Below are 15,306 nucleotides of genomic sequence, written 5' to 3' on the forward strand. Positions count from 1 at the left end.
AGCACTAGATGAACATGTTTTTTTTTCCTTTTTTAATTTTTTTTAAAATTTGACTCGTCCCAACTGCGTGTGAATTGGATGTATGTGCCCATGCTACATAACACCGCGTTTAAAACGGGGGACGTTACACCCGCAAAACTGCTCTGGGAGAAGCTGGCAGCAATTACCACAGTGCGCTAAAATGACCCAGAAGCAAAGAAATGCCAGGTTGATGCTAAGTTTTGTCATGGGTGATATAGCATGACTCCTTCTTGTGACTGGATCCAAGTCAGATTCAAATTCAGCAAACCTAATTAGTCCCAGAAGGGCAATTCAGTTTTACAATCAACCCATCCATGGTAAAACACCAAGGACATAAATATATATAAAGACACATACACATGTAGCTATACTGTACATACAAACACAGATAAGGAAATTTAAGTAAAGTAAATAAATAACACCTCATGACATCACAACAACCACAAACAGTGACCGTACAGTCAAACAACATGCAAAATGAATGATTGCTTCTCAATTTATTTTCAATTTTGTGCGTTTTGCAACCTTATGACCTAAAGTCCAACCCTCAGATCCTTCACAAGCTCCAAAATCGTATTGCTAAATAGACGATATGTCGCAATAATTTTAGTTTCTGGCAGTTCCAAAATGGTTACACAAGCGGAAAAGATCCGTTCGCCCCGTCGCCTCTCATTGTGCCTATGCCTCCTCGCTACAGTAACCACAGTCATGGTTACGCACAGCGCCGTCGGTTTGCACCTGCCTTTCAATCGCGCTATTTAAAGACAGCAAGTCGTCTCGGGTTTGACCAATCACATTGCCCGTGTTAAATCAATCTATTTGCATCTACTCCTGCCAGAACTTGCAAAAGGCAATTGGCACACAGTGCCCCAGATTACTTGATCAGCTCCCACATCTGTTTTATTGAGCAATCATTCAAGTTGGTGTCCACTTTTGAACACGCACCCCTTTAGTAAATCAGGCCCTGCGAGTTTTATTTAGTCAGCTGCTTGTTGCTACAGCGCGTTGGCGAGCGGGACCGCATGATTGACAGAGGACTTCACAGCACATACAGTGTGCGGCGGAGCTGCGGTGCATGTGGGAGGGCTGTGACATGACATGCGGATGAGCTTGGTTGAGGTCGAGCTTTTGATGCCGATGGGAGCCGTCTTGTTTAGGAAGAAATGGGTGTAGTGTTAGACAAACTGACATAACAAAGTTAAAGAAATGATTTTGTGGCACGTTGGCCCTTGGATATTAAACAATGAGAGGAATGACATTGAGACACTCTTATTTGTCCATCTCATCTGTATTTTTTCCAAAACTAGACAAAAAGCTACAATAAAGGGCCTTCCTAGTTTTTACACACAACAAGAAGTGAATTCAATTTTTTTTTTTTACAGAGAACATTTAAAAGAGTTGATCAAAGTGCTGTGCATTAATACTGTCTATAAGTCAGGGGTTGGAAACAAGCAGCCTGCGACCAATTATATCTGACCGGTCAGATGACGTTCGTCAAGGCACGCTAATGAGCCGGGCTGCTACAGCGCAACGGCGATTAAAAAAAAGGCTGCTACGGCGCTCACTACACTTCCTTTTTACAGTATTTAAGCACCTGATTGGCCACGTAACCCGTGTGACAGGTGACCACGTCACAAGAAAGACACTGATTAGCTGACTTGCCCACGTGACCGAAATTGTCAGGGAAAAAAATTGGCCCTGGGCCAAACCTATTTGCTGACCCCTGTTATAGGTCAAATATAGCATAAATGACATCAAACATAAGCAGAACTAAAACTCTGTTGACAAAAAGGATACAGAACCACAAACTAAAACCACAAACTGCCAACTAAGACAAATGGCTTTTTAAAGATTTAAACCCAATTCTTATTCCACGCTCATTCCAGAGTTTAGATCCTCAACAACAATAACAACAACAACAACAAAAAAAACAAAAAGCCCTGAAGAAACTCCAGAGTTGTTCCCCCAGAATTTTGCAGCTATAATAGTTTCCATTCTTCTGGGAAAACTTTGTACAAGATGTTGGCGTGCGTTCACTCAATCAGACACGCATGTGTGGGGTCAGAGTTCACTGATATTGGACCAGAGAGAGACACCCTGTTGGCTCAGCATCTCTATTGGAGTCCACCTCAAAGAGCTTTCATGGACCTCGCTTTGTGATCTGAAACGCAGTCCCACTGAAACAGCATGTCAGCAACTTGTCTACCATCATCATCCATTTTTCTTCTGCCTTGGCGGAGGTTTGCCCTCTCTCGGGTGCTATCGTTTCTGCTGTGTGTACATATTTTGTCCCAGATGCATTTGATTCTTTTGTTCAGTTTGTCATATTTTTACATATTGAGCCTTAAGTTTCTCCAACTAGAATAACAAAAATGAAATATGTTGTCATGAACTCCCCCCCCCCCAAAAAAAAAAAAACCAGAAGAAAGAAGCGTGAGAAAAACACTCATACATAAATAATATAACAGATTCACTGCCTGATGCCAACCTGCCCTGGAAGCCTTCAGTTGCTGGAATTTAGATTACAAGAACATCAATTCGCAAGTGTGTAATAATCTCATATTCAAATGAGACAGGCAGTCACGGGCTGCTGCGTCATGTCATGTACAGAAAGAAACATGATGAATGTGACATCTTATACACTGCAACCAGCGATGATCCCGTGCAGGTTTGTCAGGATTAAACTTGCTTAAGAAAGGCGCTACTGTACACACAATATCTGCTGATATCTGTTTCTTGGAAAGACAGACCGACCAGCATGTAGTTGAAATGTTAGCTGTTGCCTTGCACCAATATGCTGCGTGTGTGCCGAGTGTGACTACAATGTGAGTCAAAGGACACGCACCCTCCAAATAGAAGCAGGCGGGACCGGCGGGACTGACCCTTGAGCCACATTCCTGTCGAAATGTTACTGGCTAGTTTAGAAGACGTCTCTCGTCATTTCACTTGAGTGGATGGCGGCGAGGGTCATCAGCAATCAGGTGTGCGTGCGCTCGGCTGTTGGAGTGTTTGACAAAACGGACAGGCTGAGGGGCCCCTCAATGAGCGCGAGAATGACAGGGAAGCAATTCAAAGACTGTTCGAATACCGACAGCTTACAAGTGTGCATCTTTGCTTTAGCAGCCCGTCGCGAACTCTCACCTCGCGTCACACATCTGTCTCTGCAGCCCCGAGAGGGCAGATGTGCTTGCTTCGGCAAGAGCAGCTTTGAATTTCAGAACATGTGGACATTCAAAGGAAGCATATGATGCTCGTACTTCCCCACAAATGAAAATAATCTCATGTCTGCAACATGCTTTGGTGGAACTTGCCCATGCAAAGTTCAAGAACTCAGCCCACTTATCACCCCTCTCGAAACCGCCGTGTACAGAGAGACGCTTTTTTGTGGGTGGGCTGGACTGTCTCTTGCAAATGAGCCACTGCTCACCGATCACCCTTGCTAAAGATAGCACAGGCGGGTGACTCGAGTCACACGGCTTGACTCGAGTCACACGGCTTGACTCGAGTCAGACTTGAGAAGCAAATTTGAGGACTTGGGAGCTGCTTTATTAAAGACGAAGACAGATGAAGCCGGACTTGACTTAGACTTGAAGTCAATGACTTGATGAGTCTTGCCTCTTTAAAATGTGAAATTCTGCAATTTCCAAATCATGTGTTTTATTCGTTGTGTTTTTTTAGGACCAAGTGACTGCTCGTAAATTGGGGCAGTCGTAAAGTCTTGCGAGTCGTGTGTTTATGTGCTGGCTATCAGAGGCTTATGCTGACAATGCAGTTCATGCAAATACATGCATCTAAGAACACCGCAGCTTTGCTTTACTTTCGGGTTCGACGTGAGAGTGCTTCCGTGTACATTAGTAAGAAAACGGCAGATGATCATCATCTATTATTCAAATTATCTTGACGAAGACGTCACACTAGGACCAAAATCGGAACATCTTGCATTTAGACATTTTCTGACGTGGGCTGCTCACAAATAATGACTTGCCTGCAAATTTCACGCTTGATGGGTGGTTATGAATGTAAAGACTTAAAATGAATGGGATGACACAGGATCACATCCAATTCCATCAAGCAGCCAGCAGGCACAACGATGTGCTGACGACGTCGTAGTGTGACATGTTGTGATTTGTGGAGGCTTTACCTTGCTGTCATAATAAACAGCCAATCAAAAATAATGGTACAAGATGAGCTCGTTGCTGGAGTGAAATGGGATTCGCTGTGTGTTGTGCAATTCGGGGGAACGTTTTGGGCAGATGGAGTGACAGGTCGGAGTCAATGGGTCACACCCAAACCTGCTTTGAATGCAATGATGGGCTTCACTGGAGCACAACCAGATAAACCGTTCCATTTGAGCTGTTCGAATCTGAACGCTTTTGGAAAGTTGCTGACTTCCACTGAGCTCTGTTATGACGGCCGGCCCTTCTGTCGCCATGGTTACGCTGTGATCAACCCTGAGCTATGGAGTCCTTTGAAGTGAGAAACATGCTGCATTCAAATCGTTGTGAATGTGCGATAACCTGATGTATGAAAGCACAAATATGCCAGCGTTGTATGATGGTGAGCTGCATGCGCAGGACACAACATTAGGGACGTGGCCTGCAGACCGCCTACGAAGCACTCGCGTCCTCGACCAGGGGTGGGCAACCCGCGGCTCCAGAGCCGCATGTGGCTCTTTAATCCCTCTGCTGCGGCTCCCAAATATCTTTAGAAAATAAATCATGATTTTTTTTTTTGGAAATGTAATTTGAAATTTGAAGATTATGGTGGACCGTTAAAATGATATGACTTCATTTTAGATGTCAAAAGGGTTTTATGGCTCCCATATTTTTTTTTGTCGGAAACTGGTTCCCGCGGCTCTTTCAGTGTTTACAGTTGCTGATCTTAGGCCTGATTAATTTAATGTTATCTTGATTGAAAAATAAAAAACGTGCCTCTTTTTAAAGAAGGACATTTCTAAGCACTTTTGAATGGTAGTGTATCTATAAATACAATATCTGTACAGTGTACATAAGTGCTTGTCTTTAAAAAAAAAAATAGGTGACCCTAAACCTTTGAACTGTTTTGTATACGCTAGTTATATAGCTTATTCAACATTCAGACAACATGCTCTGTTTACTGGAACCTCCACTCCATCTATGTTGCGGTTCATAAGGATTTGATCATAATGTCAATAAGCGTGGCTAGCAGTGTGGCTTCTCCTGTCGGCTGAAATTAACGAGGCGGGTCGAGTTCACTGTTATGTCGGACCTCAGCCTTTTCTCCTCTTTTTTTCTTTTCTTTGCTTTCCAGGTGACATGCATTGCCCACTCTCGCGTGCCCGAGTGCCTGACCACTTACCTGCCAAACAGAATGAGGGGTTACCGTGACAACAAGCTGTTGTACATATCATCTCCTATGCACATTTCGACAGTCTCTAAAATGGGATTATACTGATAGATCAGTTTTGGACAGATGGCGTATGCGAATTGACTGTATATCACTGTTTACGTCAAGTCCGTTTTATTTATAGGGCTCAAATTCACAAAAGAAGTTATCTGAAGGCGATTTAAACAACGAGCAGGTCAAGAACTACCACAAAACCAACTGAAGGCCACAGAGTAGAACAATGGGCACAACAACAGCCATATCACTGTCACCGACCTCGCCACCGCAAATGACATCATAACAGTTTACGTGATACTTACTCAACAGAGACACTGTAGAGCTCAGGCAGGAGTGTACACGGAACCTCTCCGATGGAGACTTTGATTGCTTCAGCTCTGCGGCCCAGGTTTTTGCCCTGCACCGTCAGGCGCGTGCCTCCATCCACTGGACCCCTCAGCGGGAAGATCTGAAAGAGATGGAGCACAGCTTTGTTCAGTGAGCAAGGCAAGCACGCACAAATGATATGACAAACGAGGAGGAAGGAGGTGCAGCGTGATGCTGACATTGACGGCCAAGTGTCTGGTCTAAGAGCTGAGCAACAAGATTCAATTGAAAGGGCCCACAAGAGCACGCACGCACGCAAAGCCGACTCGTCACTGTCTGGGCCGTTTCAGCCTCGACTCCTCTACCGAACATGCAAACAAAGAGCAGCTTAAGAGCCCTCTTCACATCCCACATGAGACAGCCAGCGTGAAAGAGGCGGTTGGAGAGCACCCGAGATAGGTGCGTGAGCGCGAAGGCAATTTGGCGAACAGAGTGTCGAGAGCACAGCGAATGTCGATGCTGGTGAGCGCGCCGAGCCTCAACGTGGAGAATTAATGCCAGGCGTTATTCCCTTTCATGTTTTCCTCTGTCTGCCAGATTCCTCCGTAGCCTTTTCGGCTGTTGGTCGCACTTTCACACGTCATTTGAGCCATCGCCTTCACCTCCCCTCGCAGAGAAAGGAGATGACGTCTCAGTTAAAGATAGCATCTCAGACACCCAGAGCGGGGAGAAAGCTATGATCTTGCCAATGTAACTAGTTTTTTTTTTTTTTTTTATGAACCCTGACTGAGCTGCGGTCACCGTGACATCTCTGTGTTATTAGCTTGGCTCCGGCTCCGGCTCCTTTAGGAGCTCCAACTGAGAAGGAAAACAGCTCTTATGTTGGGTCCGGATTTGAGGGCAAGATACATTTCTGCATCCTGATAATCTGACGCCTCCAAGCGTGGCAGTGTGGCTCAATAAAAGATTGAGTAGTTTCGTGAGTACAGGTCTTGTCTTTTACGCCGATGCCAAAAACACAAGCACACATTTTATTTGACAGCCACGACAACACAGGAAGTGTTTGTGATGTTTTAGCGGTTACATTACAGCGGCCTGTGAGGCCACCCGGCAGTTACCTTCGCCGCATACTCGTGAATGCTGTTCACGTTAAAAAAAAACCACAACGCCGCATTCGTTTTTACACATGTGACGCCCACACTGTACATCAACATTAAACATGCACAACATGGCATGCAGGGGCACCCAGCCTCCCTACGGAGCGCTGCAGAAACTGCAGTCATTTATTATAACCGCTACGTGCATCTCGGTGGCGCGGTTGGCCGCTGACATCAACATCAGCTGGCGTGCTGTTCATTTGCACCTCTTACAAGTCTGTGAAGTTTGATTTACAGCTCAGCCTCCACCGAGATCACAGGCTGCAAATGTGTCGACACAAAGCTCCGCTCAGAGTGATGACGGGATTGTTTTCTTTGCATTGGGATGCATTGTTCACGCAGCTACAACCTTGATCCAATCTTGTTTTTAAAGATCGTTTCAGCCTTCTTATGCGGTTCCGCCGTGCAAATCAAAGAGGAGCTGAGGACAAAAACAGGAAAAGCATTCACTCCACGGGACGTTTCCCCACCCTCTCTCTGACCAAGCGGCTCTCCATCCTGCCTCCCAGACTTGGAATGCCTGATTTCAGTTTAATGTCACAGAGAAACAATGTTTAGCGCTTCCTGCTTTGGACGCCTACGCAAGTATTTCTAAACATGTTTATTTTAAACAGCGGACAAGCTCACAGTTTAGCGTGGCGAGAGATTCAATTCATTGAAAAGAAAGCGGGAGGGACCATTTTGCTTTGGGGGCAAATTTGGCAGCGCCCCACTAGATCCAGCAGATGGCGGTTTGGTTCATAGATTTTATTGAAAGGATTCAGTGTGAAACATGTATACAAGGGCCGTCGTGCCCGACCACCGGTCCGTTTTATTTTGCAAAGTATGTCCAAAAAACAGACAAGGAATTTGTCTCCGGTAGTTGGAGCCGCTCTAGTACGACAACAGATAGATTAAATAGATTGATAGATTAAATGGTAGAACATTTTTTATTTTATTTTTTGACAATCGTGCAAAACGATGCAGAGCCCTCTATCAAGCAGTGCAGTTTGAATGACTAATATAGCAATAGTCCGGTGCAAATGGCGCCGAGACTTCAAGGAATGTACGCAGTTTAAAGTGACTAAGTAGTGCGATAATCTGGGACAATGTCAATTGTGCAAATGTTGCAGATACTCCTCAGTCACTTTTATACTTTTATAATCCTGTTAGAGTGTTTCTGAATTACAGCCCTTTCTTCATGTTATTTCTCGAGAAGCCTCTGCCTCAATTGGCCATTTTGGAAACATCGCAGGGGGCCATGACGTATACAACAAGTGGCAATGCAAGTTGTAGCTAAGTAAATAAAAGAAAAATAAAGATACCACTGATGTAGAGCATTTCTAATGATGACGCATTATGTGGAAAAATCTAAATACAGCGCCTTGAGATAAGAGTGACTCGACTTACAGATTTTTCCAGATGCGAGGTGTCACTTGACCAATTTTTTTGTCTTGCGATACAAACACAATTTGAGATACGAGTAGCCTTCAGACGCCCACCGCTAGATGGAGGCAGCGCACTTCACAACATCCAGCCATGATCAATTCATATCGGTTTCCAATCACAATGCTAGCGCGAATGCGCCATTAAGCTGGTTTGCAAGCCGCCAGTAGAGCGCACCGAAGACCAAGGAAGGACAATACATTAGGTACAGTCGTGTTTTGGGCTCACATTTTCTCTGTTTGCAGGTTAGGTGGACAGCAAATGTAAGTACTGTTTTGAGAGTGTGGCCACGTAATGAATTCAACTTCTATCTCAAGGCACCACTGTCACAATAACATCCTTTGGGGCTCGAGAAAGTCCGACTAAAATATAAAGAAACGTGCTGAGGCAAAGCTAACCTTTTCTTGGGTCTTGGCGGACAACCTGAACCTCTCTGAATTGTCTGGTGAAACGCGGCTGCCAGCGCGTTGCGTCGCACACCCCGCAGAGCCACAGCGCCCGTATCTTTCCAGCAGCCCGCCCCTCTCCAGACATTGTTAGTCTAGGTTTGCATGTCAGTGTGTGTGTGTGTTAGTGAGGGCGAAAAAGAGAGAGCATTGCAACAATCGGAGGACTCTGAGCGCGGCTAACATCACTCGCGGAAGAAGTGCACATAAGTTAGTGTGCCAGCATCCTGTTAGTCACACTCAGTTGACACCTAAAAAGGATGAAGGATCGTCATGTATGCGTCAATACGGTCTATCTGCATGACAGATTGTGGACCTGCGTGAGAGCGTGTGTTAGGATGTGTGCGGGTGTTTGCCCACTTTGTTGGACGTGCTTATTCTCCTGGGCCACTCGGCCTTTTATCGACAGGAAGTTCAGCCCGATTGGGTCTCATGTGAGCCGTGCTACCCGCGACCCCCTACCGTGGCCGCGCCGATAGAGCGTGCGCTTACGTCACAAAACAGGTTCGCCCCAAACACGGAAAAGGATTATGCAGATAAGCTTAACCAGTCGATATGAATTGACATTTCACCATGACCTGCCCCCACCTTAGTTACTGTTGCTGTGTGTTTCAAGATTTCAGCAGGACCCTGCCACTATTTGCCCTTCCCTCGAGTAATATTGTACAATATTAGCAAAAATTTCATTGGAGACGGAAGACGGCAGATTTATTCAATATTACAGTGATTCAAAAGCAAAAGGTTGCAACAGGGAGCACCTGTCTCGCCTTAGTTGCTTACATTCATCCATCCAGTTTATCCTCACTTGGGTCACAGGTGAGCCTATCCCAGCTGACTTTGGGCGAGAGGCGGTGTATACCCCTGGTCGCCAGCCAATCACAGGGCGCATATAACAAGTCAACCCCTCACCCTCACATTTGCACCTCAGGACAATTACGGGACTTCAATGAATCTGCAATGCATGTTTTGCGAATGTAGGGCGAAGCCGGAGTAGTCGGAGAAAAGCCACGCCAGCACGGTTTAATTCCGCCTTAAACTGGCATTACTATGAGAATTCACCGTGCACGTTTAGGTCACAAAATGCTACAATCTGTTATATTTCTTATAGGCAACCAAGCTCTTCTCTCCAGGCGCCATGTGAACGAGCCCATGATTCACTATTATGTGGCGCCATAACACAGCCCGGGGGCTACAAAGAGGAGACCGAAAGAGTGTGAATGCAGGCATTTGTAGTCAACAGTGATCTTACCTTGTGGATCTCAGGCGCTGGACATTGCTCTTTGATTGGCTGACAGTCGTCCCTCAGTCGGCAGCTGTTCTCACACCAGCCACAGAGGTGGCCCTGATCCTCGCGGCCCCAGCACTGCGAACAGTCGCCGCTGCCCACGCCGCAGTTGTACACCTCCACTGGAGAGAGATACACAAAGGTTTTGATTTCATTTTTTTTCTAGATTACGTGTAGAAAATGGGCTCCAACGTTTTTGGGTCCACAGGATAAATTATTCAAAGGACTTGGTCCTAACGCCGATCTGCTATAACAACCTGCTTCCCACTTCAGAGACGCCGGATGGTGGACCAGAATTTCTTCGAAGCCACCCGGAAGTCATTCTCCACGGCCTCATCAAACGTCTCCCACACACGTGTTTTTGCCTCATCAACCACCACAGATGCACTCCGTTTGGCCTGTCGGGACCCATCACATGCCTCCGGAGGCCCACTGTCCAAAAAGGCTCGATAGGACTCCTCCTTCAGCTTGATGGCATCCCTGTCCACCAACGGCGAGGGGATTGCCGCCACGACAGGCACCAACCACCTTACGGGCCCAGCTTCAGTCGGCCGCCTCAGTCTCGGAGGCGCGGAACACGGTCCACTCGGACTCAATACCCCCGGGATGTGGGTCAAGTTCTGCCAGACTTGGGAGTTGAAACTCCTTCTGACAGGGGACTCTCCCAGACATTCCCAGCAGACTCTCACGGACCCTCTGGCCACCAGGCACTCACCATCAAGCCCCGACTCTGGTGACCCGCATCCGGCCGAGGAAATATGGCGTCTATTCATCTTACTCTTCATGGGGGGTCATTTGAGCTCTACTTTTATCTCACCCGTTTACCATGGGTGACCTTGCCAGGGTCATGAAGTCTCAGACAACTTGGCTCCTAGGATCAAACCCCTCAACACGATAAGGTGGCGGCTCAGGGAGGGGAGTTTGAGAAGGACTGCTCCAAAGTAACAGCAGGATAAAACACACAAGCACAGCGCGAAGGAAACAAAGAAACCTGTTGTATTGGGCCTCCCAAGTGTGCATCTGCACATCAGGCTGTGTATGTGTCCCATTAAGTCTGTTTTGTTTTCTTTTTTCCAATCGTGATGACTCAGCAACCTTCTAAAAGACTCTTCATGTCCGTAAAACGTGCAAAATTTGGCGCCGGCCTCGACTGTGCGTTCACACGGCCTTCGAGGTGCACATCTGGAAGGCCTGGCTTGTAACTTCAGCACTGACGTCGCGCCAGATTCAACAGCGCCTCACATCATTTCTCTGTTGTCATGGCGATCTAAGTGTAGTACTTGCAACTCTACAAGCGGACAAGGCTTGTGGAGGCGTCGAAAACTTTAAACCGCATCCATATCCGACACTCATTATGTGTAATTAGGCACCGACTGAATATAAAATGACAGTAAATTACTGCTTGTTGTCAGATTATGTGTTGTCATACAGAAAGTACTATTATTACACGTGAATGACAGCCTAATCGGGTTTTTCATTTTTTAAATGTCTGGAGTAGGTTTTGATGATGATGTAGACGATGCTAATGTCTTACCTTTCATGGGCTGGGGGCTGTCCACAAAGGTGCCCTCACTAAGGTAGCCCCTCCTCCTCAGGTTGAGGTGGTAAATGTGATTCCTCTGATTGGTCAACAGCTACACGGACACAAAGGCGGTTAACAAAAGCGTGCCCATCTGCATTGTACTCCAACGTGGCATCAACGAAACCCCTACTCTCGTAAATCAGCGAGAGCTAGAATGCTTTTGATGTTCAAATGGACTTACTGACGATTTGCGGTTGGGTAATTGTCTGCACTTACTGTCACACCACTGCACTTGACAGTAGAGCTGTTCAGCCATGTGGCTTTGTATCGCTGCTCTGTCCCGAAGTCGCACTCCAGCTCCTCCCACTGAAATGAAAGACACTCACGTTGAACCCTACCTGGCAATAAGCACACCGGCGCGTTGGCAGTGTTTCCCAATTTTTATGGAAGAAAAATCGCACGGCACACCACAAAACATTCATCTATCCATTTTCTGGACTGCTTATCTTCATTAGGGTCACGGAGGTGCTGGAGCGGGGTACACCCTTGGACTGGTCACCAGTAAACAAACAACCAAATAAAATAAGCAAACAACCTTCGCACTGAAGGAAAATTTCGATTCTTCAATGAACACGCATGCTTTTGGACTTGGTGAGGAAGCCGGCGGGCCCGAAGAAAACTAACCCCTTGTTCCACCGTGCCGCCTACCACCAAACAAAACTACTGAAAAAATTCAAGCTATTATCTCAATTTGCGAACAAATTCACTCACTCAGTGTGAAATGCGGACCTGTTTAATTCTACACAAAGCCGAATACCCACAGGAAGCCATGACTTATTCTGTTGTATGAATGGCAACGGGTTTATTGTAGCTTCTGCCATCTAACGCAAGAGCATTTCATTATTCGGGCTGCCAGTGTATATCGCTGCCGTAGATAAACGATACATTTGGGAATACAATTTTCCGACAAATGACGTGATTTTTTTTATCACCTCGGATGATTTCTCACGGCACCCTGGTTGGGGAAAAAAAAAGTGTGTTATGATGTCTGCAGCATGCTTAAAGAAATGTTCTTGCAAGCAAATTTGTTGATGAGCAGCCTGTAATTGGCCTTGACAGGAGAAGATGGTCAATTCATATTCATAAACATCTGGACTCCCAAACCTCAGCGAGTCATCTGAATTCCAGAGTAATGGCTATGAATGTATTGGATCTAAAAGGAGTGCCAGATCTCAACCATGTGAAGTTGAGAGATGCTAAGGATCGGCACGGCCAGAGAGCGGATCCAGACGGCTGTAAGTGACCTCGTTTGATCGGCAGCTCCACGAGGACTGTGCGTGGGTGCGCATGTGTGTACGCAATCTCATGATTTGAGGCCAAACGTGTTGCTAAGAGTATCGGTGAGAATGTTTATCACAGTTTATTTAAATGTATCCATGGGTCGGCCCACCCCCGCCGTGCCTCCCTGTGAGAACCAAATCCAATTTCACTCCCACAAACTCCCGAAGCATCTGTGATTTGGCGATGCCTTCGCCGCGGAGACCAAACGAGAGTGACACAAATTCACGACAGTGTTGACTCGATGAAGACGTGCCTCAAAGTCAGCTTGGATGAACCGCCATCGTCAAACGTGCGAACGTTCACTTTTATTCAAACTGCCCTGAGGAACTGTGTTTGTGTGAACTGTTTGTGTGTGTGTGTGTGTGTGCAGACATTTGTTCTTGGCTCCAAGTCTGTCACCATAGCAACACCCCAGGAAAAGGACTCAAAAAGGCCAGCCAGGTTAGACAAGGGGCCACGCCTGGCAATTTGTCTGTCCACATTGTGAGAGCATCAAATTCCTGATTGGTGAAAGTGACTACGTTCAGATTCGGATTAGGATAAGAATGGCAGTCTGGGTGTGCTGATGAGGATGCAACTCAGTGAGAGAAAGCAGAAAAAGATCCTCGCTGGTTCCGCATTCTCACAACATAAACATCAGCTCGCTGCACGTTTTGCTAACTCACTGACCAAAATCACAGCAAGCAAACGCACTCATTTTGAGCCAAACACACCATATGCTTCTGTTTTATTCCTCACATTTTCACGACATATTGGCTAAAGTCCATCTTCAGAGTTGGAACGTGCGTATGTGTGTGTGCGCGCATGCGTGTGGGTGGTACCTCCGTGATGTTTCTCAGGGATATAGCGAAGTCTTGGGCCGCCCCCGATGGCGACGGAGGAACCTCTGCCGCCACCAAGCTGGGACAGGAAGCGGCATTCTGTGGTGAGGTGGAGGGCCAGGAAGTGACATACGGCATTTAGAAAAGACAATAGCACGGCCGCACACATCCGCAAACCAAAATACTTGTCCTGTTTATCTGGAGGAGGAGGAGGAGGAGGAGGAAATGAGAGGGTGAAGTCTCACTCGGAGGGAAACAACAATGGCTTCAAATAGGAAGGCGGTGAGGGATCGGAATAACAGACCCGCTGGACGCTAAGGCGGGCTAGGCAGAACGGAAAATAGCCACTGCACCCTCTTCTTGTGTCATGTTTAAAAAAAGACTTCAAGTTGAAAACTGAATTTAAGAGGGGTGTGATCCCCTCATAATAAAACAGCTCGCACACATGACAAGGATTTGCCATTTCGGATCCCAAACTCACAATGACATCTTATTTACGACACTAGTTTCGCCGAAACACATTCCTTCTCATTTTCAAACGGTCTTGTGATGCGAAACACTAAATGACCTTCAGATGAGCAGAGGACTGCGAGTCACACGTCTTCAAGACCTCTTGAAGCGAATTAGCTGGAATGTTGCATCAAACATTGTCCCTTAAATTGGACCCATCATATTTTCCCAAATGTCTTGGTGAAATGAAGAATTTAGGGAGATTAAGTGTAAACTCAGGGCTCTGGATTAAGAGGTGGATCCCAAGACTTGAACAACGACTGCTACTGTAATAAAGTGCTGTACATCAAACATATAAGGCAATAATTAAAATGATGATGATAATAATACAATAAAAATAACACGATCAAATATTATTTTCGAATTTAAATATACAAGACCTCTATTTACATTGCCATTTAGCATAAAGGAGGTGCAGTTTTATTCTCTCGTGTTGCACATTTTGTGAAGCGGTTAGTTGATACAGATGTAGTTGTAGATGATTAGATATAAGCACATATTACTGAATTATATTTATTTGTTATCATATTTTTGTTATTCTTTTATTTTTTCAAATGTATTTTTCATTCCATTTTATTTTTGCACATTATTTTTTAATTTACTTTTTTGGGAAAAAAAAAAAAAGTCCTTTTGGATATTTAACACGCGATAAATAAATGTTTATGTTGTCAGTTTGTTATGTTAAGATGATTAGTAATTTTACAAGGAGCCTTCTATTCCGAAACCAAAGAAAAATGCTCCATAATAACACCTCAATCGGAATAAACAGGTCGAATCTGAACGGAAATGGAATTTTCCTTTTGGCAAACCGATCCAAAGTCATGTATACGCTTCAATCGGAATGTCCGCGCTACATCCTGTCTTCTCATACTGCCGTGGCATAAATGCACAGTGATGTCCTCATTTATGCCCGTGAAACTATGGCGCCTTCCAACCAGAGCTTGTCTGCAGCTGTTGCTTTGATAACAGTGTAAAAACAATCGCAACTACTGTGCTAAATAGACGACTGACCTCCATTTTGATAAATGACGTGACGTTTACATCTATCCGCAATATGGCTGTAAAACGGCTCTTCCGATGAAACGTAGTG

At 45.7% G+C, this 15,306-nt stretch overlaps 1 protein-coding gene across 1 annotated transcript in view; it reads right to left on the reverse strand.

The window, feature by feature from the left end:
- plxnd1 (plexin D1) overlaps positions 1–15,306 on the reverse strand; it is a 78,584-nt gene that overhangs the window by 35,709 nt on the left and 27,569 nt on the right. Inside the window, exons 9-13 of the mRNA XM_061673572.1 lie at positions 13,707–13,805; positions 11,821–11,910; positions 11,557–11,656; positions 9,987–10,144; positions 5,706–5,851 (exon numbers count right to left, since the gene is read on the reverse strand). Coding sequence (XP_061529556.1) covers positions 5,706–5,851; positions 9,987–10,144; positions 11,557–11,656; positions 11,821–11,910; positions 13,707–13,805 — 593 coding nt within the window. The remainder of the gene's footprint in view (positions 1–5,705; positions 5,852–9,986; positions 10,145–11,556; positions 11,657–11,820; positions 11,911–13,706; positions 13,806–15,306) is intronic.

The sequence above is a fragment of the Phycodurus eques genome, chromosome 1 (assembly GCF_024500275.1).
Source record: "Phycodurus eques isolate BA_2022a chromosome 1, UOR_Pequ_1.1, whole genome shotgun sequence".
Classification (NCBI taxonomy): Eukaryota; Metazoa; Chordata; class Actinopteri; order Syngnathiformes; family Syngnathidae; genus Phycodurus; species Phycodurus eques.